The sequence below is a fragment of the Aulonocara stuartgranti genome (assembly GCF_965226115.1).
Source record: "Aulonocara stuartgranti genome assembly, chromosome: 11".
Lineage (NCBI taxonomy): Eukaryota > Metazoa > Chordata > Actinopteri > Cichliformes > Cichlidae > Aulonocara > Aulonocara stuartgranti.
Window position 1 is genome coordinate 25,884,319 of NC_138947.1, and position 22,922 is coordinate 25,907,240.

Below are 22,922 nucleotides of genomic sequence, written 5' to 3' on the forward strand. Positions count from 1 at the left end.
AGTAAAAAAAAAAATCTGTTCAGCTCAGTGAACAGAAATTGCAAAACACTTCAGAATGCACAAAACCATTTGTCCAACAAGAGTGTCACTTGGATATAGAGCAATAGCTTTCTGAAAAACTAATGGATGACAGCAATGCCAAGGTAAAAAGAATGACTTACCGCTTTGTATCGACACAGTGCCAGTGCAGTGTAAGTCAGTGCATGTTCTGCCTCAGTGCTTCTTGCAAATCAGGCAACAATTCAACAGGTTTGAGAAATGAAACACTAGGTAGTATTATGCACTGGAATTGCAGTTGTAAAAAAAAAAAAAGTAAAATCATCTACAAATCGTGAATTTCTTTCTGTAGTCTCTCTTATAGCTACTGACATCAGCAATTCCAACTTCAGGACCCACAGTTTTATGTTGCCATCCCAAGTTTTCCTTTTGGGGTGGGAATCCACATTACTGGTTCTAGATAAGCCACTTCGGCATTGGTGAGAAAGATATATATTGTGACAAAGGACCAGAGAGCTAACTGAGCAGCTGCAGCCCTGCTTACACCTGAAGCAAGGGCTACCTACCTCAGCCCTAAAGGAAGGTGTCAAAAATTCCCACCATTTGATTAGTGTGGCACTATAGCACTTGCACCGTGAGGAGAGGGCATGTGAGACTGGTGTGAATGCGAGAGTGAATGAATAGTGGCATTGTAAAGCGCTTTGGGTGCCTTGAAAAGCGCTATATAAATCCAATCCATTATTATTATTATTATAACTCAGTGTCTGTCTACCTCCATTTGGTTCTCCTTCAATTCTGCAGAAGCTTTTATACAATCGCTCTCCCTCACTTGTTTCTGGTTGTCTGTTTCTGGTTGTTTATTTACTCTTAATTTTCTTCTACCCATCTTACTGGTTCACCATTTGTGTCGTTTTGTTGGGGTTTTTTGTGTCTCTTTGGTTGTATCTGCCTCTCTCTCTTTGTTGCTACACTGCTCTTGACCTCTTTTAGTGAAAGAAGAAAGAACAAAAAGCGATGGAGTGGAGAATGCGCCTTAAGTGTTGTGGCTGATATTATCAAGTAAGCAAAGATAAAAGTGAACTGCCTGCCTTCAGTTTACTGTTGGAAACAAAGGGCTGGGTGATGGGGTTGGGGGCCTCAACAGAAAAACAAAAAAAGCAGTTGGTAATGTCAAATCATCCAGTCAATTAATTTCTACATTTTTCTGGCTTGAGGTGAAAAAAAGAATTTATATGGTTAAAGTAACTAATTGGATTGAAAAGTGAAAATGAAACATGAGCAAACTGAAGGATGTTTAGAATGCTCATATATTCCCCTGTGTAATTGTCTACACATCTTTAACTTGATAGAGTATCATATTGTAATTTTCTACAGTCATCCACTTACCATCCATTTTATTAGGTAAATCTGCTCAACTGCTCATTAATTCAAATATCTAATCAGCCAATCACATGGCAGCAACTCTACGCATTTAGACATGCAGTCATGACCTGCTGAAATTCAAACTGAGCACAGTGAGGGAATAATGGTGATTTAAGAGAGCTTGAGTGTGGTATGGTTGTTGGTGGTTTCTTTACAGATAATCGTCTGAAAAAAAGAGAAAATATACAGTTACCAGCAGCTCTCTGGGTGAAAGTGTCATGTTGATGCCAGAGGTCATAGAAGAATGCTTTGAACCTCTAAAAATTAAATTAAAAAAGAAAAATGCTATGAGCATATGGATGTTTCTTATCAAGCAATTTAAATGCTACTGAACTGTTTACCGGCTACATAATGCTAACTGTGGAACCGGACTCACCAAATCCTTCTTTTTAGCCTCCTAGGACCTGGCTTCCACATATGTGAACACCACATTTTGGGTGTTCTAAATTTTGCTCTACAAGGGCCTGATATCCACTTACAAGGATATTATACTGCAACTGTTCTATCAAAATTTAAAGCAAATGTCCTCATATGTGGATCTAATTTTTCTCAGAAAATAAATCAGGTAAAAAAATCAAATCTGGTAATTCTTTATTTTTACATTCATTGGCTCCCAATCAGCCTAAATAGCAATAAGAAATTTAAAATCCATGCCATGAAAGAGTTCGGGTCTTAGGAGGTTAAAGCTAAACAAGAGGACTTTTGGAGAGGTCCTAAGTAAAGGATTAAGGAACTGCAGGTATACCCCCAATATCAATTTTTTTCTTTTTTGTTTGTTTGTTCTTACACTCCAAGTGGATTTTGACATGCCTTTTCCTATACAGCCTTCACCAAAAATGTCTGACTGAGGTGGTTGTCCTCTATTCTAAATAACAACATTATAGGATTTATAAGAATGATCATGAAATGGTAGTGGTTATCTATTTGAACAAGGCTTGGTTACATTGGCTAGATGGCCAAATGGAGGAAGAATCCTGGCACTTTCAAACTCCATTTCACAGTTATTAAAACTACCATGTTACTGGGATTACTCATAGACATAATGATTTTATACGCTTGCCCTGATGCCTCACCACAATCCCTCACAGGAGTCCACAGAGACTTCCTTGGAATTCATGGCTTATGTTTGCTCCGAGATGCAGTATAAATTCTGAACCCATATATACAGACAAACACACACCCACACACACGAATGCCACTATCAAATTAATTCAATTAATAACAGGTGGCATCAAAGTTCCAGACACATCCAAATGACAAAACAAACACAATGCACATCACCACAAAGTGCCGCAACAAAACCATTACACAGCCATTAATCCTGCTTTTATTTAATGAAAACCTCATTTTGGATACAAGAGCCATAATTAATCACCAGGTTTAAGAAAATTATTGAACATGCAAGCAAATGGCAAATGAAAAAGTTAATTAAAGCAGAAATTACGTACAAAAAAGGGATTTCTTAAATGCCACACACATGCCACCACTCTTTCAAATAGCGTCAGTGAACAAAAATGAATAGATACCCCTGTAGTGCTCAAACTGCCATGACACAATATAATAAAACTAATAAACTATAAAACCACCCACAGGCTGTGTATCAGTTATTTAGGGAAAAATGTTACATTCATGTCCATGAATACAAATCAATAGATTAAATTTCCAGTGTTTTGCAAACTGTCATAACAGTACGGTCAAAGGCCATGTGGGTTCACTGAATGATTTGATGAGTATGAAAATGATGTGAATCATGTGCTATAGCCTTTACGGTCACCAGTTGTCAACGCAATTTAACACATTCAAGCCTGACATGTTACAGCTCTCCACTAACATTGTGAGAACACCACAAGCGGGATTATCTGGAGGGTGTTTTATTTCTCTTGTGACTTGTAGAATCAATGGCAGGTCATACTGAAGCTGTTCTGGTGGCACATGGTGGGACAGCGTGTTTGTAAAACACTTACTGTATCAAAAAGTGAAACAAAAACTACACATAGAGAGGACCACTCAGTCAACTCAGTCAGCTGGCGGTTTACATCTATGTCTGTCCAGAATTATATGACATATGGACCAAAGATATAGAAGTACGGCAATTTATTAAAGCATATTAAGTGTTCATGTCATGTTCAGACTATATATATATATATATAAATATAGATATAAAACCACTGTGAGTTCAGAAAAAATTGCACCTTTTAATAAGCTGAGCAGGTCAAGATGTGAGAGAGACAGGCACAAAGTCCATTTCTGTGTGTGTGTGTGTGCCTATACATTAAATGTAACAGGTAGCATTCCCACTTGTGCTGTGTTAAAAATGAAAAGGGTGCACATTCATACAAGAATCTGACCCATTCAGATGTCATCAGTTTACAGTTCCGCACAGAAGTGCGTGTCTGAAAGGGGCTTATTTGTGCAAGCAACAGTAGAATAAAAATCACCATAACTCTCCTCTCTTCTGCTACTCTCAGCATATAATATCAGTACAATAATGAGTGCTTCACCAAGCCATTCTCAGGCATGAGGGATTGAACATAATGTAAGTACAGCACAGTGTCAGAGGAATGAGGGGGGGAAAAAACTTCACAGAGCAAAGAGAATACATAGATCAATGGGGAGACACACTAATCAGGTCCATCACGGGGATGTCAATTCTTTTTCATGTTAAAAATTCATTGTCGCTTTTGTCTTGTTCCGTACAGAATTTAATTAATTAATAGCATTAATAAATTAAAGAGCTCTTTAATCTTAATCAAGGTTTCTATTTGTGAATACCCTCAAAGAGGAAAAGAAAAGCCAAGAACAGGGTTGCCTATTATTACATGCACCTTCTTAGTTATTCCAGATGAAATGACGCCTGAGTCAACAGCACATCAACAAGAGGAAAGAAAAGGAAAAGCTCAAAATAACATAAGTTCTGATGTTGTCATATGGAAATACGCACTTTTCAAGTTGCTGAGAAAGTATTTGCTGAATCTTTTCTTGACAAACTTCAACAAAGAAAAACATACACAAGTTACAAAAACTTGTTCTGTTCTCCTTCCCAATGACTTTTGTTTTGGGGAGAATTAATTGTGTAAGAGCATGAGTTCTAGCATACTCTTGGGGCCCTAGAGGCACAGACTCATGGAATTATCATTTTCTGGCACCACACAACATAGCCTCACAATGAGAGAAAAATCCACCACTTGGTAACAACAAAAGTGTGAAGAAAGCACAAAGAGCAGCATTGCTATTCAGAGGTTGGGGTGGTATAAGCAAAAACCCATCAAAATCTGAGCCATTCACTTTTGTCTCACACCAACTTTTCCCTCATTCTCTCTAAATGGCAGGATTAGCTCCAAGTGAAATATAAGCAAAATATCATGTCTGACGTGTGGCTTAGCAAAATGTTAACCCTTTATTATTAGTAATGTTTCTTAAAAATGAATGACATGACACATCACTTACATAATCTTTCAAAAATAGTAAATATGACTCATATGGAAAAAAAATGAATCAAAATCAGAAATGCTAAAATATAATTACCGTTGTTATCCATGAATATACAAAAAAAAGCAAGAAAAAAATAGCAAAGCACATTAAAATTGTTTTTTATTAAGATGCCAAATTACAGTCATTTACTTAAAGTCACTTTACAGAAAAATGTGTTTTTCTGTTTTTCTGACTGTGTAATATTTAATAGCAAGGAAATTTTACAACTGGACTTGTTGCACAGAAGTCATCCTAACACAGTACCACAAATTTTTCTTTCTTTCTTTTTTTTATCTTTAGTCTGGGAATTTAGCAATTTATAGAAAAAATAGCAGTGGTATAATGTCCACTGTTTATCATCCTAACTAAAAATGTCTATTAATGTTAGAGATGGTCAGAACTACTAATATTTGCTGATAGTTCCGACTTTAAGGTTATCATTTTTTATTAGCCATAGCCACTAGCCGCTCCTTAAACGATAACACAAGGCTAATGTGGCTATTAGCTAATTGCTAGTAGTTAAACGGCTAATGTTAAAATGTGCACCCGCCAGTTTAAGATTTGTGATAACTGCTTAATTTTTTTAGGGTTTTACTGACCTCTTGAAAGTCCTCACAAAGTGTCAGCTACTCGTCATGTGCTCAGCAGCTAATGAGGGGGCTGTGTGCCTGCCCATCTGCAGCAAGCTGTGAAGTGTGTCAATGAGAGGAGGGGAAGACAGTGTTGCTGTCGCTAATACTGTTGCAAATGGGTTTCTAATCCAACACCAAATTATGTTAACTTTGATGCATTAAGGCAGCGGTCCCCAACCCCCGGGACTCGGACCGGTACCGGTCCGCGAGAGTTGAGGCTCAGGTGTGAAATGTATAGTTTTCAGGGTTTTTATCGGTTTTCAGCATTATATTATCTCTTTTTTTCGGTACCGGTACTAGTTTTATTTTGTTGTATTTATCCGCGACACCTTAAAGGCCGGTCCGTGAAAATATTGTCGGGCATAAACCCGTCCGTGGCGCAAAAAAGGTTGGGGACCGCTGCATTAAGGGCTTTGGGCTTTGCATCAGTAGTTAGCACTATATATAGATCAATATATAGTTCAAATCTAACTAATACTGATGTGTTAAACAGTACTACAATGCAATCTAAAAACTTTATTATATCTGTTGCATCAAAGTCAGGATGGCCTTCCTTTGGTAGCAAATGCAGACCAAGGGAATGCATTTTATTGGTTGTTATCAGGCCTATGCTAATAACAAACTATAAAATTCAACTAACTGATCTGACCTACATCAAAATGTTGTCATGAGTCTTTTCAACCAACAGTTTGCTGGTCTGTTAGCCACCAGAGCATGGTAATAAAATGAATGAGGCAGACATTTGAGTACACAACCAGTAGAGGATTTTGACATCATTCAAGTGACAAAAGACAAAAAACATTTGTTAAGTCAAAACTGGTTCAAAGCGTCATTCTTCTGTTTTCGTTACCTGCTCTATGAAGCAGGATTCAAGGATCTAAAGCATCTTTGCTGTGAGATTACAGGGAGTGCAGAATTATTAGGCAAATGAGTATTTTGTCCACATCATCCTCTTCATGCATGTTGTCTTACTCCAAGCTGTATAGGCTCGAAAGCCTACTACCAATTAAGCATATTAGGTGATGTGCATCTCTGTAATGAGAAGGGGTGTGGTCTAATGACATCAACACCCTATATCAGGTGTGCATAATTATTAGGCAACGTCCTTTCCTTTGGCAAAATGGGTCAAAAGAAGGACTTGACAGGCACAGAAAAGTCAAAAATAGTGAGATATCTTGCAGGGGGATGCAGCAGTCTCAAAATAGTCAACAGGGTCGCAAGAAGCGTATGGAAAAACCAAGGCGCAAAATAACTGCCCATGAACTGAGAAAAGTCAAGCGTGCAGCTGCCAAGATGCCACTTGCCACCAGTTTGGCCATATTTCAGAGCTGCAACATCACTGGAGTGCCCAAAAGCACAAGGTGTGCAATACTCAGACACATGGCCAAGGTAAGAAAGGCTGAAAGACGACCACCACTGAACAAGACACACAAGCTGAAACGTCAAGACTGGGCCAAGAAATGTCTCAAGACTGGTTTTTCTAAGGTTTTATGGACTGATGAAATGAGAGTGAGTCTTGATGGGCCAGATGGATTAGGCCTGTGGCTGGATTGGTAAAGGGCAGAGAGCTCCAGTCCGACTCAGACGCCAGCAAGGTGGAGGTGGAGTACTGGTTTGGGCTGGTATCATCAAAGATGAGCTTGTGGGGCCTTTTCGGGTTGAGGATGGAGTCAAGCTCAACTCCCAGTCCTACTGCCAGTTTCTGGAAGACACCTTCTTCAAGCAGTGGTACAGGAAGAAGTCTGCATCCTTCAAGAAAAACATGATTTTCATGCAGGACAATGCTCCATCACACGCGTCCAAGTACTCCACAGCGTGGCTGGCAAGAAAGGGTATAAAAGAAGAAAAACTAATGACATGGCCTCCTTGTTCACCTGATCTGAACCCCATTGAGAACCTGTGGTCCATCATCAAATGTGAGATTTACAAGGAGGGAAAACAGTACACCTCTCTGAACAGTGTCTGGGAGGCTGTGGTTGCTGCTGCACACAATGTTGATGGTGAACAGATCAAAACACTGACAGAATCCATGGATGGCAGGCTTTTGAGTGTCCTTGCAAAGAAAAGTGGCTATATTGGTCACTGATTTGTTTTTGTTTTGTTTTTGAATGTCAGAAATGTATATTTGTGAATGTGGAGATGTTATATTGGTTTCACTGGTAAAAATAAATAATTGAAATGGGTATATATTTGTTTTTTGTTAAGTTGCCTAATAATTATGCACAGTAATAGTCACCTGCACACACAGATATCCCCCTAAAATAGCTAAAACTAAAAACAAACTGAAAAGTAGTTCCAAAAACATTCCGCTTTGATATTAATGAGTTTTTTGGGTTCATTGAGAACATGGTTGTTGTTCAATAATAAAATTATTCCTCAAAAATACAACTTGCCTAATAATTCTGCACTCCCTGTAGGCTTGCTTTAAAGCCATAATATAGTGGATTAGATTGATGCCAGTCACAAATGTGCAATTGACCTTCACAGTCTGCAGACAGAAGAGAACAGGTATGTTCTTGGCAAAATAACAACATGCCTACAACCTCTGTGAGCTCTAATACTGTTACTGATGACACCAATTATTTCTTTTTCCCCTTTCCCTTATTCATGCTCCTATTAATGTGTGCTTGTGATTTAACCGATGAGGTGGATTTGTATTTAGATTCACTGAGCAGGTACTTTTTATCTTAGTGTTGTGCCAGTGAAACCATTAAAAATTTTAATACTGGTTAGTAGAGCTGGGCGATAGAAGGATAACGATATGTATCGCGAAATAACTTTTTCTTGATAGAAAAATTAAACTATTGCGATAGGCCTCACCGCTCTTGTCCTCTTAAAAAAAAAAGAACAGCCAATCCAAATTAAGTAGCGCAGAGCCGAACCAATCACAGCCGCAGCGTCACATCACGTGACTTGTTACGTACAGCACAAGTGCCAAGCCGGTGTTCTGACAAACCATCCTACTTTGGCAAAACGTGCTACCGTAAGTGGTTTATGCACATTTCTGCTGTCACAGAGTAATTCCAGCACCAATTTAAGTAGGTATGACGGTTTGCCACTTAACTTTGCCCATCAGAGTATGCTTGTAGCTCATATGCATACAGCCAGAATGGTTTGCCACTTCATTTTACCCGTTAAAGTATGCTTGTAGGTAACATTCACAAAGGTAGAATGGTTTGGCACTTAATTTTACCCGTCAGAATAGGTGTGTAGCTGTTATTAACAAAGGTAGGATGATTTGCCACTGAATTTTAGCTTTTAAAGTACGCTTCTAGCTCATATTCAGAAAGGTAGGATGGTTCGCCACTGAAATGTAGCTATTAAAGTATGCTTCTAGCTCAGATTAACAAAAGTAGCACGATTTGCCACAAAATTTTAGCAGTTTAAGTATGCTTGTAGGTGACATTTACAAAGGTAGGTTGGTTTGGCAGTTAATTTTACCGGTCAGAGTATTTTTCTAGCTAATATTCACAAAGGTAGGACAATTTGCCACTGAATTTCCCGTAAGGTAGGATGGATTCCCAGAACACCGGCGCCACACGTGTGTATTTGTTTGGCAAGCAGCCAGCCGCCGTGCCGCCCGGGTAATGGAGGAAATGAGTGTGCCGACTAGAGAAAAATCAACCCAGAGCGTGACCGAAGGTTACCGAAGAGAAAACAGATGATGGTTCCAATGCCGGAGAGCTTGTCGAACGGAAGAGCCATAGAAGTTCCGTAATGTGAAGGTATTTCGGCTATTTCAAGTCTGACAAAAAACAGTAGCGCGCACTGTAAATTGTGCCGAAAGCAAGTCTGGTAATACAATAAACCGGTGCATGCTCAATCCCTGACTGAAAGCGCTAATTCGTCATTCGGCTTTTGTCAGACTAAAGTAACTGTTAAAACTGTTTGAAAAGCTAAGCTATACAACAAGGAGAGTTTGAGAATTTCCTTATATAGTTCTCAGTTTATTTGATATTGACAAAAGTTAGTCAATTTTGTCTGTTCTTCTGTAAAACAAACTAAGATTTATTTTTAGAATTAATATTTTGTTTCTAAGTGGAATTGACAATTTAGTCTGTTTCGTTTGTTCTATTTTGAAACTTAAACGCTTTAGCAGCTGCCTTTTGTGTAGTTTGCAATATTTGCCTTTATTTATCTGAAAAAGTCTCATGTTCCTTTAGTACATCTACCCTGTTGAACTTATTATGGGAAATAAATATTTAAATCAAAACAACCTGCTGATTATTTCACATTTTACTTGTGAGCAACGGCACATTTAAATCTAACAAATATAGTTATTTGGCTTATATCGTGATATATATCGTTATCGCCTGAAATGAAAAAAACATATCGTGATATGAAAAAATCTTATATCGCCCAGCTCTACTGGTTAGTATCTCGGTATATTGAGTTAAACTCCTGGGTACAAGAATTTGTGTATATATTGTGCAGCTCCCTGGCGATTCCTTGGTTGAAAATACTAAATATTTATTGCTCTACAGACTGACTGTGAAATATTGTTAGTTAACTATAATGCTAATGACATTTCATCATTGAATCATCAAAATATTGATTCAGCAAAGCTCCCCTTTCATCCCCTTTCATGTTATCATCACTGCATAACATTACAGCTTCTATCCATTGCAGATGCTTAATCTGACATCTCTGTAAACAAACACCTCAGAGTACAGTTGGCAGTATTATGGAGACTCACAAAGAATTAAGAAAATAATGCTATATAATATACCAACTAACATATATTTTTGTGGTAGAATCTTCAAAGTACTGAATACTGCTGAGAAAATATCGTCAGCTCACAAGGCATTGCACACACTATCCATCCCTGACCACAAGGACACCGACTCAGCAGTGAAAAGCTGGGAAAACAAATTAAACAAAAGCTATTGAGCAGAGTGCTATTAACACAAATTCAACACTCCTCTATTTTGCTTTACCTTTCAGAAAAGTATTGCCACTGCAGAGATTTGTTTTTAGCTTTTGGTATTTTGATAGATTAGCTGTAAAAGTGATACAAGCTGAAATCTGAATTCCAACTCAAATATTATCTCTTTTTATAAAGTTATTTCATTTGGTTATACAAGCCAATTATCCCCATACAATATGTGGGAACAGCAACGTGCAATGTATTAGAAGTGAGAAAATATATACATATACTGCTCAAAATAAATTAAAGGAACACTTTTTAATACAAGTACAGCAACAAGTCAGTTTAACTTCTAGGACATTGATTTGGTCGTTTAATTAGCAGAGGGAGTTGTAAATCCGTTTTAGCTGCAATGTATAGACAGCCGCAACAATGAAACAACACCCAAAGACGGAATGGTTTTACCTGGAGGCCACTAACAATTTGCTAAGGTGAGAGTCAGTACTACTAACACGAGGCGATCTGTGGACCGTACAGAGGTTGCATAAGTAGACCGACTCCTGCATGATGGCACATCAATATGTGTCATTGCCAGAAGGTTTGTGTCTCCCAGCACAGTCTGAAAAGCATGGAGGAGATTCCAGGAGGCAGGCAGTTACTTTAGGAGAGCTGGACAGGGAAGAATAGAAACTCCTTAACCCATCAACAGGACCAGTATTGGCTCTTTTGTGCAAAGATGAACACTGCCAGAACTCCGAAATGACGTCCAGAAGGCCACTAGTATCACTGTCTCTGTCAGGCTAAGCAACCTGACTGCCATCAGGTATTGGGATGAAACCCTCGGATGAAGAATGGATGAAGAAATTGATACCACTGACTTGCCCCCACAAAACTCATTAGAACAATATTATGGTTTTGCCCATCCAATCCTGCCAGATTCCACCTCAAACTGTGCAGGAGCCCAATGGTGCGTGGTCCAGATCTGGAAGGATATTCCCAGGACACCATCCATCATCTCATTAGGAATATGCCCCAATGTTGGCAGTATGCATACAAGTACATGGGGCTATAAAACTACTGAGTATGATTTTGGTGCAATGAACTTTGGGCAAAATGGACTAACCTAGCTGCCACATTTTTTTTTTACTTTCATTTTTGTGGTGTCTTCAAATTCAGCACTCTGTAGGTTGATAATTTTTTATTTCTATCAAATGATGTGTCCTTTGGCTCTTAATACATTACTCAATGCATATCAATATAGATATCCAGCATAATCTTTTTAACACATTGAGATATGATGTGTGATAGTTTTATGCATAAAAGCTAAACAGCTCTATCTAAACAGCCAGCAATCTGTAAGAGACTGCCCTTAAACCTTTAGATATAAAAATGACAAACATAATGTTAACCAGAGGGAAGAAAGACCATTTTTGCTCCTCGCATGGCCGTCCAACTGACAAACTGAATTACAGCAGAATTTGGAATGACTATGACTTAAAGACCAGACGAGACCTAAAGACAAGGTTATGCCCATTTCACATTTTGCCTTTCCAAAACATGAAATGGACATGGAGAAGTTGCAGTAAGCTGCAGTAACAGCAGAGGGAGAAATTTTGTTTTATTTATTTTATCTAATGCCAACATGAAAATAATCACGAGAAAGGGTTTAAACAGACATTATTAACACATTCACATGTATATACATGTTAGCCACTTAGCTTAATCGTTTCTGGTGATTACAAACCCTGGAATGTACTTCATACGTTTTTTGCTCACCATCGACGTCTTCACTTTAAGTGTGTGTGTATGGAGTGGGGTGGAGGGGCCAACACAGAAGGCAGCACCGAAGTCAGTGGAGCAGACAGGTGACGTTTAAACACAGTTATTCAAGTTGACTACAACTGTGGTAATGTACTGTAAATGCAGTAAAGCTGCTGAGAGCAGGGAAGTCTTTGCCAGAACCAAAGCATGTCCTGCTGATAATGGTACAGCTGCTCCCCTGAACGGCAAAGGAAGACAGACTAGGACCTAATAGTCCTCCTGGCTCAGTGAGACCAATAACGGAGCTTAGAAGGAAAGTAAATTAATATGTTTGACTCAAAATAGTTTTAATTCTCAGTCCAAAAACCCCCAAAACCAAACAAAACACAACCAAAATTAAAAAGCCGACACATGAGAATTTGCTATCATTGGCAGATTTATGGGGAAGATGGTTAAGTGTGTCTACAATTTATCATGTTGTAAATCGTACCATCCCTGGAGGGAACAAAGTAGGGTTGGAGTTTAAACAAAGGACTTGTATGCGTCATTCATCACAGTGCACATATCCTTAACTATATCTTAAAAAGGCACCCCTCAAAGTCCAGCAAGTATAACAGAAAGTTTACTTCCATTTGGTCTTCTGTTTCAGATCTTTCTCCTTTTTTCATAATTCCTTCATATTCAGATTTCTGGATTATTTTCCATTCCAGTTCAGAGGGTTTTTTCTTGTTTAAACACGTGCAAATACATTTACAAACATAAATACATCCTTACATTTGAGCAAGTTAAAAGTCATATAGCAGCTAAACATTAGTTAAGTCCATTATATATAATTTCTGCACTCTGCCAACCTTTCTTTGCCTAACAAGCCCCACATTACGCAGCTGTGCCCCATCTGAACTGCTCTGGTCAGTGTTGGTAGGCAGGCCTGCCTTACCAGCTACAGGTCATGGTTAGGAAACTGCAGCTTCCCAGACACATGTCCCCAGTTGCTCAACCCCAGCCCAAATTGAGGTAGAAGACCATAACCCAGTTTGTTACTATAACCAGTAAGCAGACTAACTTCACTTCAGATGTCTCAAGAGTTCAAGTACCCAGCTGCTAATTCTGATCCTGGTAATATTATAATTAAGTGCATCCTTATTCTGTTGCATATTGACCCTTATAAATAACATAACTCATTATTGGTCATTGGCCTTTTTCTGTGGGTCTCTCTGTCTACAGTAACTTTAAAGTATACTTTATTGGGTTCAGGTGACTGACTTGGTCATTGACGAAGATCTCATTTCTTTGCATTGAGAAATTCTTGTGCTTTTGCAGTATGTTTTGGGTCATTATCACTTTGCTCTATGAATTACTGTCTGATCAGTTTTTCAGCAGAATACCGAGCAGAGTATAAACCTGTACACTTTATAATTCATCCTACTACTTTTATCAACTGTTGGGTCATCAGCAAACAATAGTAACTGGCAACACCTGCCCATCTCATAACAATGCCTCTACCATGTTAGATAATGTGTTATGCTTTGGAAGTTCTTTATTTCCTTCTCCATATTTTTTCCCTATCATTCTAGGACACATTAATCTCCCCTTTTTTCTTCAGAGAACTGTGCAGGTTCCTTAAGATGTTTTTTTTGTTGTTGTCTTCTATGGTCTTTTGAGCCTAATTATGCCTTCTCTCACTTGCAGTGACATCTCTTTGGGTTTCATATTTAAAATTACAGTGAAAAGCTATTTTTAAAAAAAACCCAACTTCCTGTCAGTCACTTGTTCAAATAATTTTGAGCCACTTGAAACAGGTGGGCCATGTATGAAAGTGCAATTATTAAACAGTTACTGGAAAAAAGAAAAAATATTGAAAAACCATCTTTAATTAACAGTGCACTTCAATCACATCTTAATTGTTTGATTTAAATCCAATGTGACGGTGTACAGAGGGAAAACTACAAAAAATCATTTCTTTGTCCAACAAATTAAGGAACTGTATTAAAGAACTGTATTATCATTCAACACATGAAATAACAATGATCCACTCCAGGGAATGCTATTTTCAATTTCAGTGAACTCCTTTCATGATGTGATAATATCATGTTATCATTTACATAACCGTTCAGAATAACTGTAATTAAAAACTGGCAAATGTTATTTGAATTAGGGCTCGGGTTTCAGGTAAAGCATGACAGTTGAACCGAGTTTGTTGCAATGATTGTTGAATTAGGAGACAATGAGATTATTTATCTAAATTAAAATCTTTTATATTTTACCATTTATGGAACATGTCTGAGTCATTTCTAGATTAAAACTAACACTATATTTATTTCAGCTTTAAGCCACAACGGTTTGATAGTGGGTCAGTCCAGTAACAGTCTGGCTTGCTGAATGTTGACAAGCATTAATTGCTGTTTTGGGAAAACTACACGCCCACATGAAATTTAGCACAAGTAAAGCAATTTTTCTGTCTGCATGACTGATTATATAAGGGATGGACTTATGACCATGACAAAATTTAAAACTGATCCCATTCTTTAAAAAAAAGAATCATCAACACAGACAAAAAAATATTGTCTTTTTGAAAATATAGCAACATTGTCACAGCTGAAATCATGTCGCTACAATAAGAAAACTGAATAATGACAAGCAGATAAATCTTCTTCAGTTAAATAAGAATATAAATTTATCCCGAAGCAAGAAAGCAAAATTTAAAACAACAGTTTTGTTTCCTTGATGTTTTCAGAAACATATGATTACAAAAGAAACAAGGCAAGAAATTATTTTGTCCTGGCTATATTTGAACTAATGCCAGGACAGTAACCACATTAGCAGGCATAGTTTATTTTATTAAAAAAAAACAAAAAAAACCCCACACAAAACGCAAGCAGCTGATTGTTGGTATTTCAGCCCACACCTGTCTGTTCTTTTATAAGTTTTATATTCCCCATCGAACAGCTGTTTCTAATAAGGATAATAACGTATATAGTTATTTATAGTCAGCCTTATTCATCAGACCTGCAGAAGCAACCTGTAGTGAAGTTGGCTAAACTCACTTTGAACTCATGAGCTAGTAGTTACTGAGGTTCGCTGTAAATTGGTAGGACTGGGATTAAAATAAAAATTCTGACATTGAAAACCTTTTAATATTTGAATTCTGTTGTGGGTTTTTTGCTTTTGTTTTTTAAATGTTACTAAGGTTAAAACAAGCGTGAGTCAGTGTGTTGGTGGAATAGCAGAAGATTTTTGGTTTGGTTCAGTTTGCAGTATTTCTGCAACATGACTGATTATTGCTCGTACTGGTTCTTTCTGACTGTTGATTCTTTCTGGTTGTTTGTGACAAGACTTATGTGAGACTGTGAGATCAGGATGCGATGGTGAATCGAGCAACGTGGTGACAAACCTTTCAGTGTATAAGCCTGATGGTATTATGCAATTGGATCTTTTAAGTATCTAAAGTGATTCATCTGCTAAAGTATCAGCAGTGATTCAGCACTAGAATTATTCTCCTTCATTGTCACTCTTTGCTATAAATCCTGTATTCTATTATCAGTGACCTCAGTCCACTTCCACTGAAGTTGAACCACATAAATGGGCCAGGAGAAATCATTTGGCACTGCCTCTTGGAGTGTCTCACTGTGAAATACTGGACCCCACTTTCGCCTCTGATGGAGCATGCTTGTGAATAGAAGTGGGTAATCAAAATGTCTCTTTTTAAAAAAAAGAAAGAAAGAAAAGAAAAGGTTCTGACAGGTTTAAAAACTGATGATCTGTGTATCCACACTTCTCTATCAGCTCAGCGTAGAGATAATCTTCTCATAATATACATAACGCTTATCTGTGAAGACCGCGTTTATTTTTGAGCAATTTAGTTTTGACAAGGAAAATGATTCTTTAAAGGAGGATTTATTTGGGAAAGTAGAAAATAGAACATCCCAAGAATGCTAGAGTGCAGATTTTTTATGAGTCACATATATAACGTGTCCTTTAAACAACGAATTATTTATATATTTACTGATATTTTCTCATAAAGCACGTCAATGATGATTGGCTTAAAACCTTCACAGTTAAACCAATTTGCACAGTTTGATGGCTTCACTGAGCACTGAGTTGGTGATCAGTGTGTTCAATAAAAAGCATTAGCAATATTTTAATAATCAAAATCCTTGAGGAAGGCATGTACCACAAAAATGGCCAAGAATGGTGTTATCTGAGAAAACGTGTCAATTTAACCCTGAGCAGTTAGTACGTCTGTTTCTGTACATGGATGCCCATTTTGGAAAAATTGTGTGAATTTACTGTCCAAATAATACTTTCAGAGAGAAATACTAAAAGAGGGCAGCCTGAAAATGCAAAGCAACAGGGACTTTGGAAGAATCTAGGAAGCTCACTGAGGAAACAGTTGTTTGCCTGTTCAGTGACCAGAGAAAGCAACCCATGCATCACAACACAAGATTTCGTGGACTTTGTTTTTTTATGTATACTTTAACTGAAGAGCACCTGTCAGATCAGCCATCAGAGTCATGCAGCACTTCCCTTCTCCTCAGTAAAAAAATCTTCAGTTTTCAGAAGGCGGTTACATTTCCACTCAAAACGATGTCAGAAAAGACTGGACACACAACACCCCTTGCACACCACATCAGACTTGCCTGACATCTCCCTGAAGAAAATAAGTAGCCTTTGTCATGTGCAGCCTAAAGATAAACTTTCTGTCAGAACTGAGCACTGAAGGCTTCCCTCCCTTGCATCTTTCCACCCCAGTCTGCCAGCTTTCAAACACAGCCTTGAAGGTGCACTGCCGCTTTCTTACCTCGTTCTGAAGTTAGCCGGGTGTGGATGCCCGTCATACAAAGATAAAAAGTCATATTCCTCCTCCACAGCGAAAGATTGAAAAACTATATGAATCCTGTTCCCCTCCTCAGCAACAATCACCCAGGTACAGTTCGCTCCATTTGGATATCCATATGGAAAGCCAGGACTTTCTATTGTCCCATTCCTGCCTTTTAAAGTGCCTCCACAAGAATGGATAAAACCTGGAAGGAAAGAGAACAAACACAACATCATTATCCAATGCATATAATGGGTTTGTGTGAGACTCTCAGCTGAAGAATAATAAAGTAAAATGCTCTGCAGCACAGAAACAAAAAGAGTACTTCATTTTGATAAACTTCGTCTGCTGCAAGCGTTCAAGCAGCAATAAATAAAAGAGATATTTTAAACAGGCCTGCATAGAGACAATTCCAAATAGCATTTGTTCATAACAACTGAATGCACCCTATGATGTTCATGTGCAATATTTCTTTAACTGAGATCAAATTGTTTGGAAAATCCCCATTGTTCTCAGCTGGCAGAAGCTACGAGAGAAATCTGGCAACCAGCTGACTAAGAGCCAAGTTTTGTGTTTCCATTTATGATTTCTGTTTTCTTTCAGATCAAATAATGACAATAAAATGCAGAAAGCTGCAGTAATATAACAAATGTATAACTGAGGATGCTTTTAAAAAAAGATTGTGATGTGTCATTAGAGTCTTTTTTATAGGGTCTAAAAGTGCCAGAGATAGGCAACAAGTAAAGTCTTCTGATTTGGTGCTTCAAGCTTTTAACAGCAGATTAGTCATCTGTCTTGCACCAGCTTACTGAGAACTGATACCCTAGACACATTATGTTAAACCTCATACCATCACTGTCAAGCTACAGTAATCTGGTTGCTTTGCTAACCTTTGTAGTGTTGATGCAAAGGAACGTAAGTGAGTACTTCCGTAGTTACACAGAATTGCTCCCATGCACACTGTGTCACAATGCAAAGAGCGTCCCCTTTTCATTTCAGGCTATCTTGCATGTTGTCTAATGAAATGCAAACGTAATTAAGATGCATGGTTTACCCCCCACAATTTACCCCTTGTGTAATTAGCTTTTCACACTTGGTAAGTAAAGGATGTTTTGCATAGTGTGCTGCCCACACACACACACACACTGCAGTATGGGAAAAAGGCAAACACACAGATCACTTGGCAGTTGTGCCACTGAAATGGCCTCTAACTAGACAGATAATAATCTGGTTGCTTTATAAGCTGAAGTGACAAAACAGTTAAAATGTTAAACTGTGAAGCAAAGTAAAAAAATTAATTTCCTTCTTGTCAGACTGTCATTTTGTTACTTTTGAGAAAAGCATGGAAGTTGTGTATAGCTACCAAAACAAGGTCTATTATGAAATATATGATAATGCACTGAAATACTGCATTTTTCAGCAGTTTTTACTCAACGGGGTCATGACCCAGCAAAGCACAGGGGTTCTGGCCTAGAATCCCAGAACCGTACATCTTCATGCATATACTGTGCACCCTGACCCGTGTTCATTTTTATGTAATCTCTTGTGATTTTCTCATAGAAACAGTTACAAACATAGTGTGTCAGTAGAGTTCTATATGTAATGCATAAAATAAAATGTCTGGTGATGAGCTGCTGTTCTAAATGCAGAGGAGACAAATTCTTGCCAAGATTTGTTGCATATCTAAGTTGCAATTATTTCCGCCAGCACAGAGCAAACTGGGTAATCATGGCAAATTTGGACCATTGATGCGCCGCCTACAGGGTCAACATGATCCAACCTGTGACATGGTGCTTTATGTGCATTCAAGCACTCTTGGGAATATCATAAATTGCCAGAACAGCACTCATCAATGAGCCACCAAAGTTATGAGCATGGGTGGAAAAATATGGATTTTTGATGGCACATCAGGACCAGAAATCTGCCAGCATGACATACACGTCTGGCCAATAAGTAATGTGATATTTGTAGGTGCTGTGCTGTTGCATTTTTATGTCTTCCTAAGACAAAATGGTCTAAAAAATTTTTGAGAAGCAGTGTTTGCAGCTGTACTACTGTTGTTTTACATTACAAAGATTTGGTTTGTACAGGGAGAAAATGCATATTAAAGTACTATCCGAATCCTGGTGTCTGGCCCTGTTTCCTTTCCAAGTGATCTCTGCTGTTTTTATGAAAATATTTTTGAATACATTTTGCCAAAATTCCATTTTACCAAGTCATTACCACAGAAAGTCATGCCAAATAAAATTAACATAATGTTCTGTGACATTCCATTTAGTCTACAAGCTTAGTCTTACACAGAATTATTGACAGGAAAAAGACTTGCGTTGTTGGTTTAAAAGGCTATTCAACAAATTTTATACATAAAGTTTGGGTAATTTGCCTATGCTGTATTCAAAGAGGTCCTGCCATGAGTGGAATATGCACTGTTTAAAATATATAAATATATCTTTACTGATATAGACTGGATAATGTGTTATATCATTTGATGGAAATGAAAATGATCAACCTACAGAAGGTTGAATTCAAAGACAACCCCCCAAAAAAGAGAAAAAGTGATGTGGCAGGCTGGTCCATTTTTGCCAAAATTTTATTATAGCAACTCAAAATGTTACTCAGTAGTTTGTATGGCCCCCATGTACACAACGCATGCCTGACAATGTCAGGGACCAGAGCGTCACTGCACTTTGAGGTACAATCTTGCAGCATTGGTTGGCTTGAAATATAATGTCCCAGAGATGTCCTGTTGGATTTCAGTCAGGCTACCAGTCAATGCTATCAGTTCCTTCATTCTTGAGAAACTGCTGCATACTCTCACCACATGAGGCTGGGCATTGCTATTCACCAGGATGAACCCAGAACCCACTGCACCAACATAGGGTCTTAGAATAGGCCCAAACATTCCATCCCAGTACCCAAAGGCAGTCAAGCTGCCTAGCCAGTAGAAGTCCCTGCATGGACCACCATCACCGATCATGCTGAACGATGTGACAGACATCATAATGTTCTCTGCCTTTTCTCCAGACGCTTTCATTTCTGTCATCTGCTCAGGGTGCTCATGTGAAAAGCACAGGGCACAGCGGTGGACCTGCCAATTCTGGTATTCTATGGCAAATGCCAGGTGGGCTCCACATTGCCAGGCAGTGACCACAGGGCTCATTAGAAGATGTTAGGGCCTCAAACCACCCTCATGAAGTCTGTTTCTGGTTGTTTATGGCTGAAAAATAAAACTTTAATGGCTGACACAAACAGGCACAAAATAACAAAGTCAAAAACAGTTAAGAAAGCAGGAATCCAAATAAATCCATGAATCAATAAACAGGATCCATCCAGTTAAACAGAGAGATTACTCAGTGAGGACAAAAGGAAGTGCAGCATTACTAATGAGAAACAACAGGCAGAGGAACACATGGTAGCTCAATTAACAACGAGGAGGCGAAAACAGTCAAGGAATCAGGGCACAACAGACAGGAAGTACACAGGACAAAAAAAGAAACAGCCCCTCAAAGTAAAACAGGAAATAGCCGATCGTAGCAAGAATACTAATGCTAAACAAGACAAAAATGAAAAAAAGAACCAAGGCATAAGAGAAAGGCAGGCATTACAGAAACACTGGAGACATGACTCAAAACCAAAGAAAACTAAAACTAAAACTTGTGACTAGAATAGATCTAATAACATAGTGAGAATGGTTGGTGGGATTAAAGTATTTCTGAAGTGGCTGTGGCTCAGGAGGTAGATCAGGTTGTCTACTAATCGGATGGTTGGTGATTCGATCTCTGGATATTCCAGTCTGCATGACAAAGTATCCTTGGGCGAAGATACTGAACCCGGAGTTGCTGCTGATGCGTTCATCGGAGTGTGACTGTTAGACAGAAAGCACTTAAGCATAGAAAAACGAGCTTGTGAGAATGGGAGAATGAGGCTTGTAGTATAGATGGCCTTACTGTTGTTAGGTTATGCTGCTTTGTCCACTCTGCTGGTGTTATAGTGTGAAATTCCCAACTGTTGCACTATAAATCTTATCTTATCTCATCTCTGATTGTTCAAGCAAATAGAACACCACTATATAAGTAGCAGTCCCTTTACTATTTTAAAATAGGCTATTAAGTTGCATTATGGGAAATGTGGTTGGTTTCAGTGTTTTGTAACTTGACCTATGCTGTGGACTAAAGTCAGGAGATCTTGTTCTCTGGTGCTTTGATGTTTCACTTTGTGTTACTAAATCACTGGGGTACCTCTTTAAATGTTATAACAAAAAGAATACTGCTGACATTTGATTTGATTTGGGCCGAGTGAGACTGTAAGACAGTCGAGTAAAAATATATAGAGATAGATAGACACAGAAGCTTACATCAGTGCTACATAACTACGACTGCTTAAAAGTAAACTAAACTTGAACTATGGAAAGGGCAGCACACAGTTTTGTACCTGTGTGTTAACAGTGTGTTGAACAGAAGAATAACATAAAAGTGAAGCAGCCTGTACATTTTGTGCTGGTCTTTGACAAACTAACCTGTAAATAGTAAAAGTCCGCTATTATTGCCTCTGTATTGTACCCGCCACCCAAAAGAGCTCTATTTGTCCTTGAATTATTTCAATGTTTGTCAAGCATTAGATGATTAATGTCGCAAACTATTCAGAGTAAAGCTGTTTGTGTGAACTGCTTAGAAGTGTTTGTGTGGCTGATTGTTGTGATGTCCTGGGGATGACAGAACAGATGCTCACTGCCAAGATATCTCTCCCCCCCCTTCTTTCTACCTTTATCTCCCACTTTCTACTCCTCAGCTTTATGTATTCCTTTCATCTGTCATTATCCTTGCTTCAACTCTCAAAACTGTCTCTCGCCATTTGTTATTTTTTTCTCCACCATTGTGTTACAATTTTTCTCCTACTTATGTGTGTCTTATTTGCCTTTTTTAATTCACTTTCCCCTCTGCCAAGAATTGTTCTTTATCTCCTTCCTTCTCAGCAACTCTACCTCTCATCCTCACACCCATATCTATTGGCTCCCTTGTTTTTCCCCTTTTTCCCCCCCAAATGAATTAGAATCCCCCTTTTCAATGCTGTGAATCATACAAGCTTGTAATATGTTAAGCGCTGTCAGCTCCATAAAAGCTGCATCTATAAAAAGAACACTGTAAGCATTCATCTTGTTACTTCAAAGGAAAATGCAACGACAACATGTGCTTCCTTGTACAGGAGAGAGGACATGCACTAAATTAATTTATCACTTAGACCAACAGCATCTCATCCTTGAATTTTGCTGTGACCGCTCAGCTGCCTGCTCTAACCTCCATCATCATTTCAATTGTGAAAGGCAATCCCCAGAGTTTTCTCTGACCCCATGTTAGTGCCACGCTGCAAAAATGTCCATAAATTGTGATGAGAAACCAAATTAACAACATGCTGTGATTGCACAGTAGGGAAAATATGGTTCCGAAAAATATGAATCAGTATCATAATGCATGAGTCTGGCAGAAACAGTGGCCTCAGCAGGCGGCCAGGCAGCCTGACAGACATCTCAAGAATGGCCCCAGCTGTTCCTCAAATGCTTACATTTACCCCTAGCCTTTTGGACGTGCACACAAGCACGGTCCATTTTTTCACACCACACTTTTGAAGCTGATAACAGATTGTTATACTTGCTCTGCAAGACAAAGACAGACAAATGGCAGTTGTCTGCAGCTCTGATGAGATTTCCGAAGGTATTTGTCAATCTAAAATAAGAGTGCATGCGTATGTGCTGTTGTTTCTGTTTGTGTGCATGTGGGTGCGTGCACGTGTTTGAGTATGCATATGTATATTTGTTGTTGGCCTTGTTGTGCTTCTCACTAAAGGAAAAGGGTGAGACAGAACTATTGAATGTAATCTCCTTTTGTGTAGTGAGCACAGAGATTTGGGGCAGAATGAACCAGTTAATGAACCACAGGATGAAAAATAAGATTGATTTTGT

At 38.4% G+C, this 22,922-nt stretch overlaps 1 protein-coding gene across 1 annotated transcript in view; it reads right to left on the minus strand.

Moving 5' to 3' along the window:
* LOC309717712 (CUB and sushi domain-containing protein 3-like) overlaps positions 1-22,922 on the minus strand; it is a 245,739-nt gene that overhangs the window by 213,609 nt on the left and 9,208 nt on the right. The window contains 1 exon segment of the mRNA XM_082552492.1: positions 16,949-17,171. Within this exon segment, the coding sequence (XP_082408618.1) occupies positions 16,949-17,171 (223 nt within the window).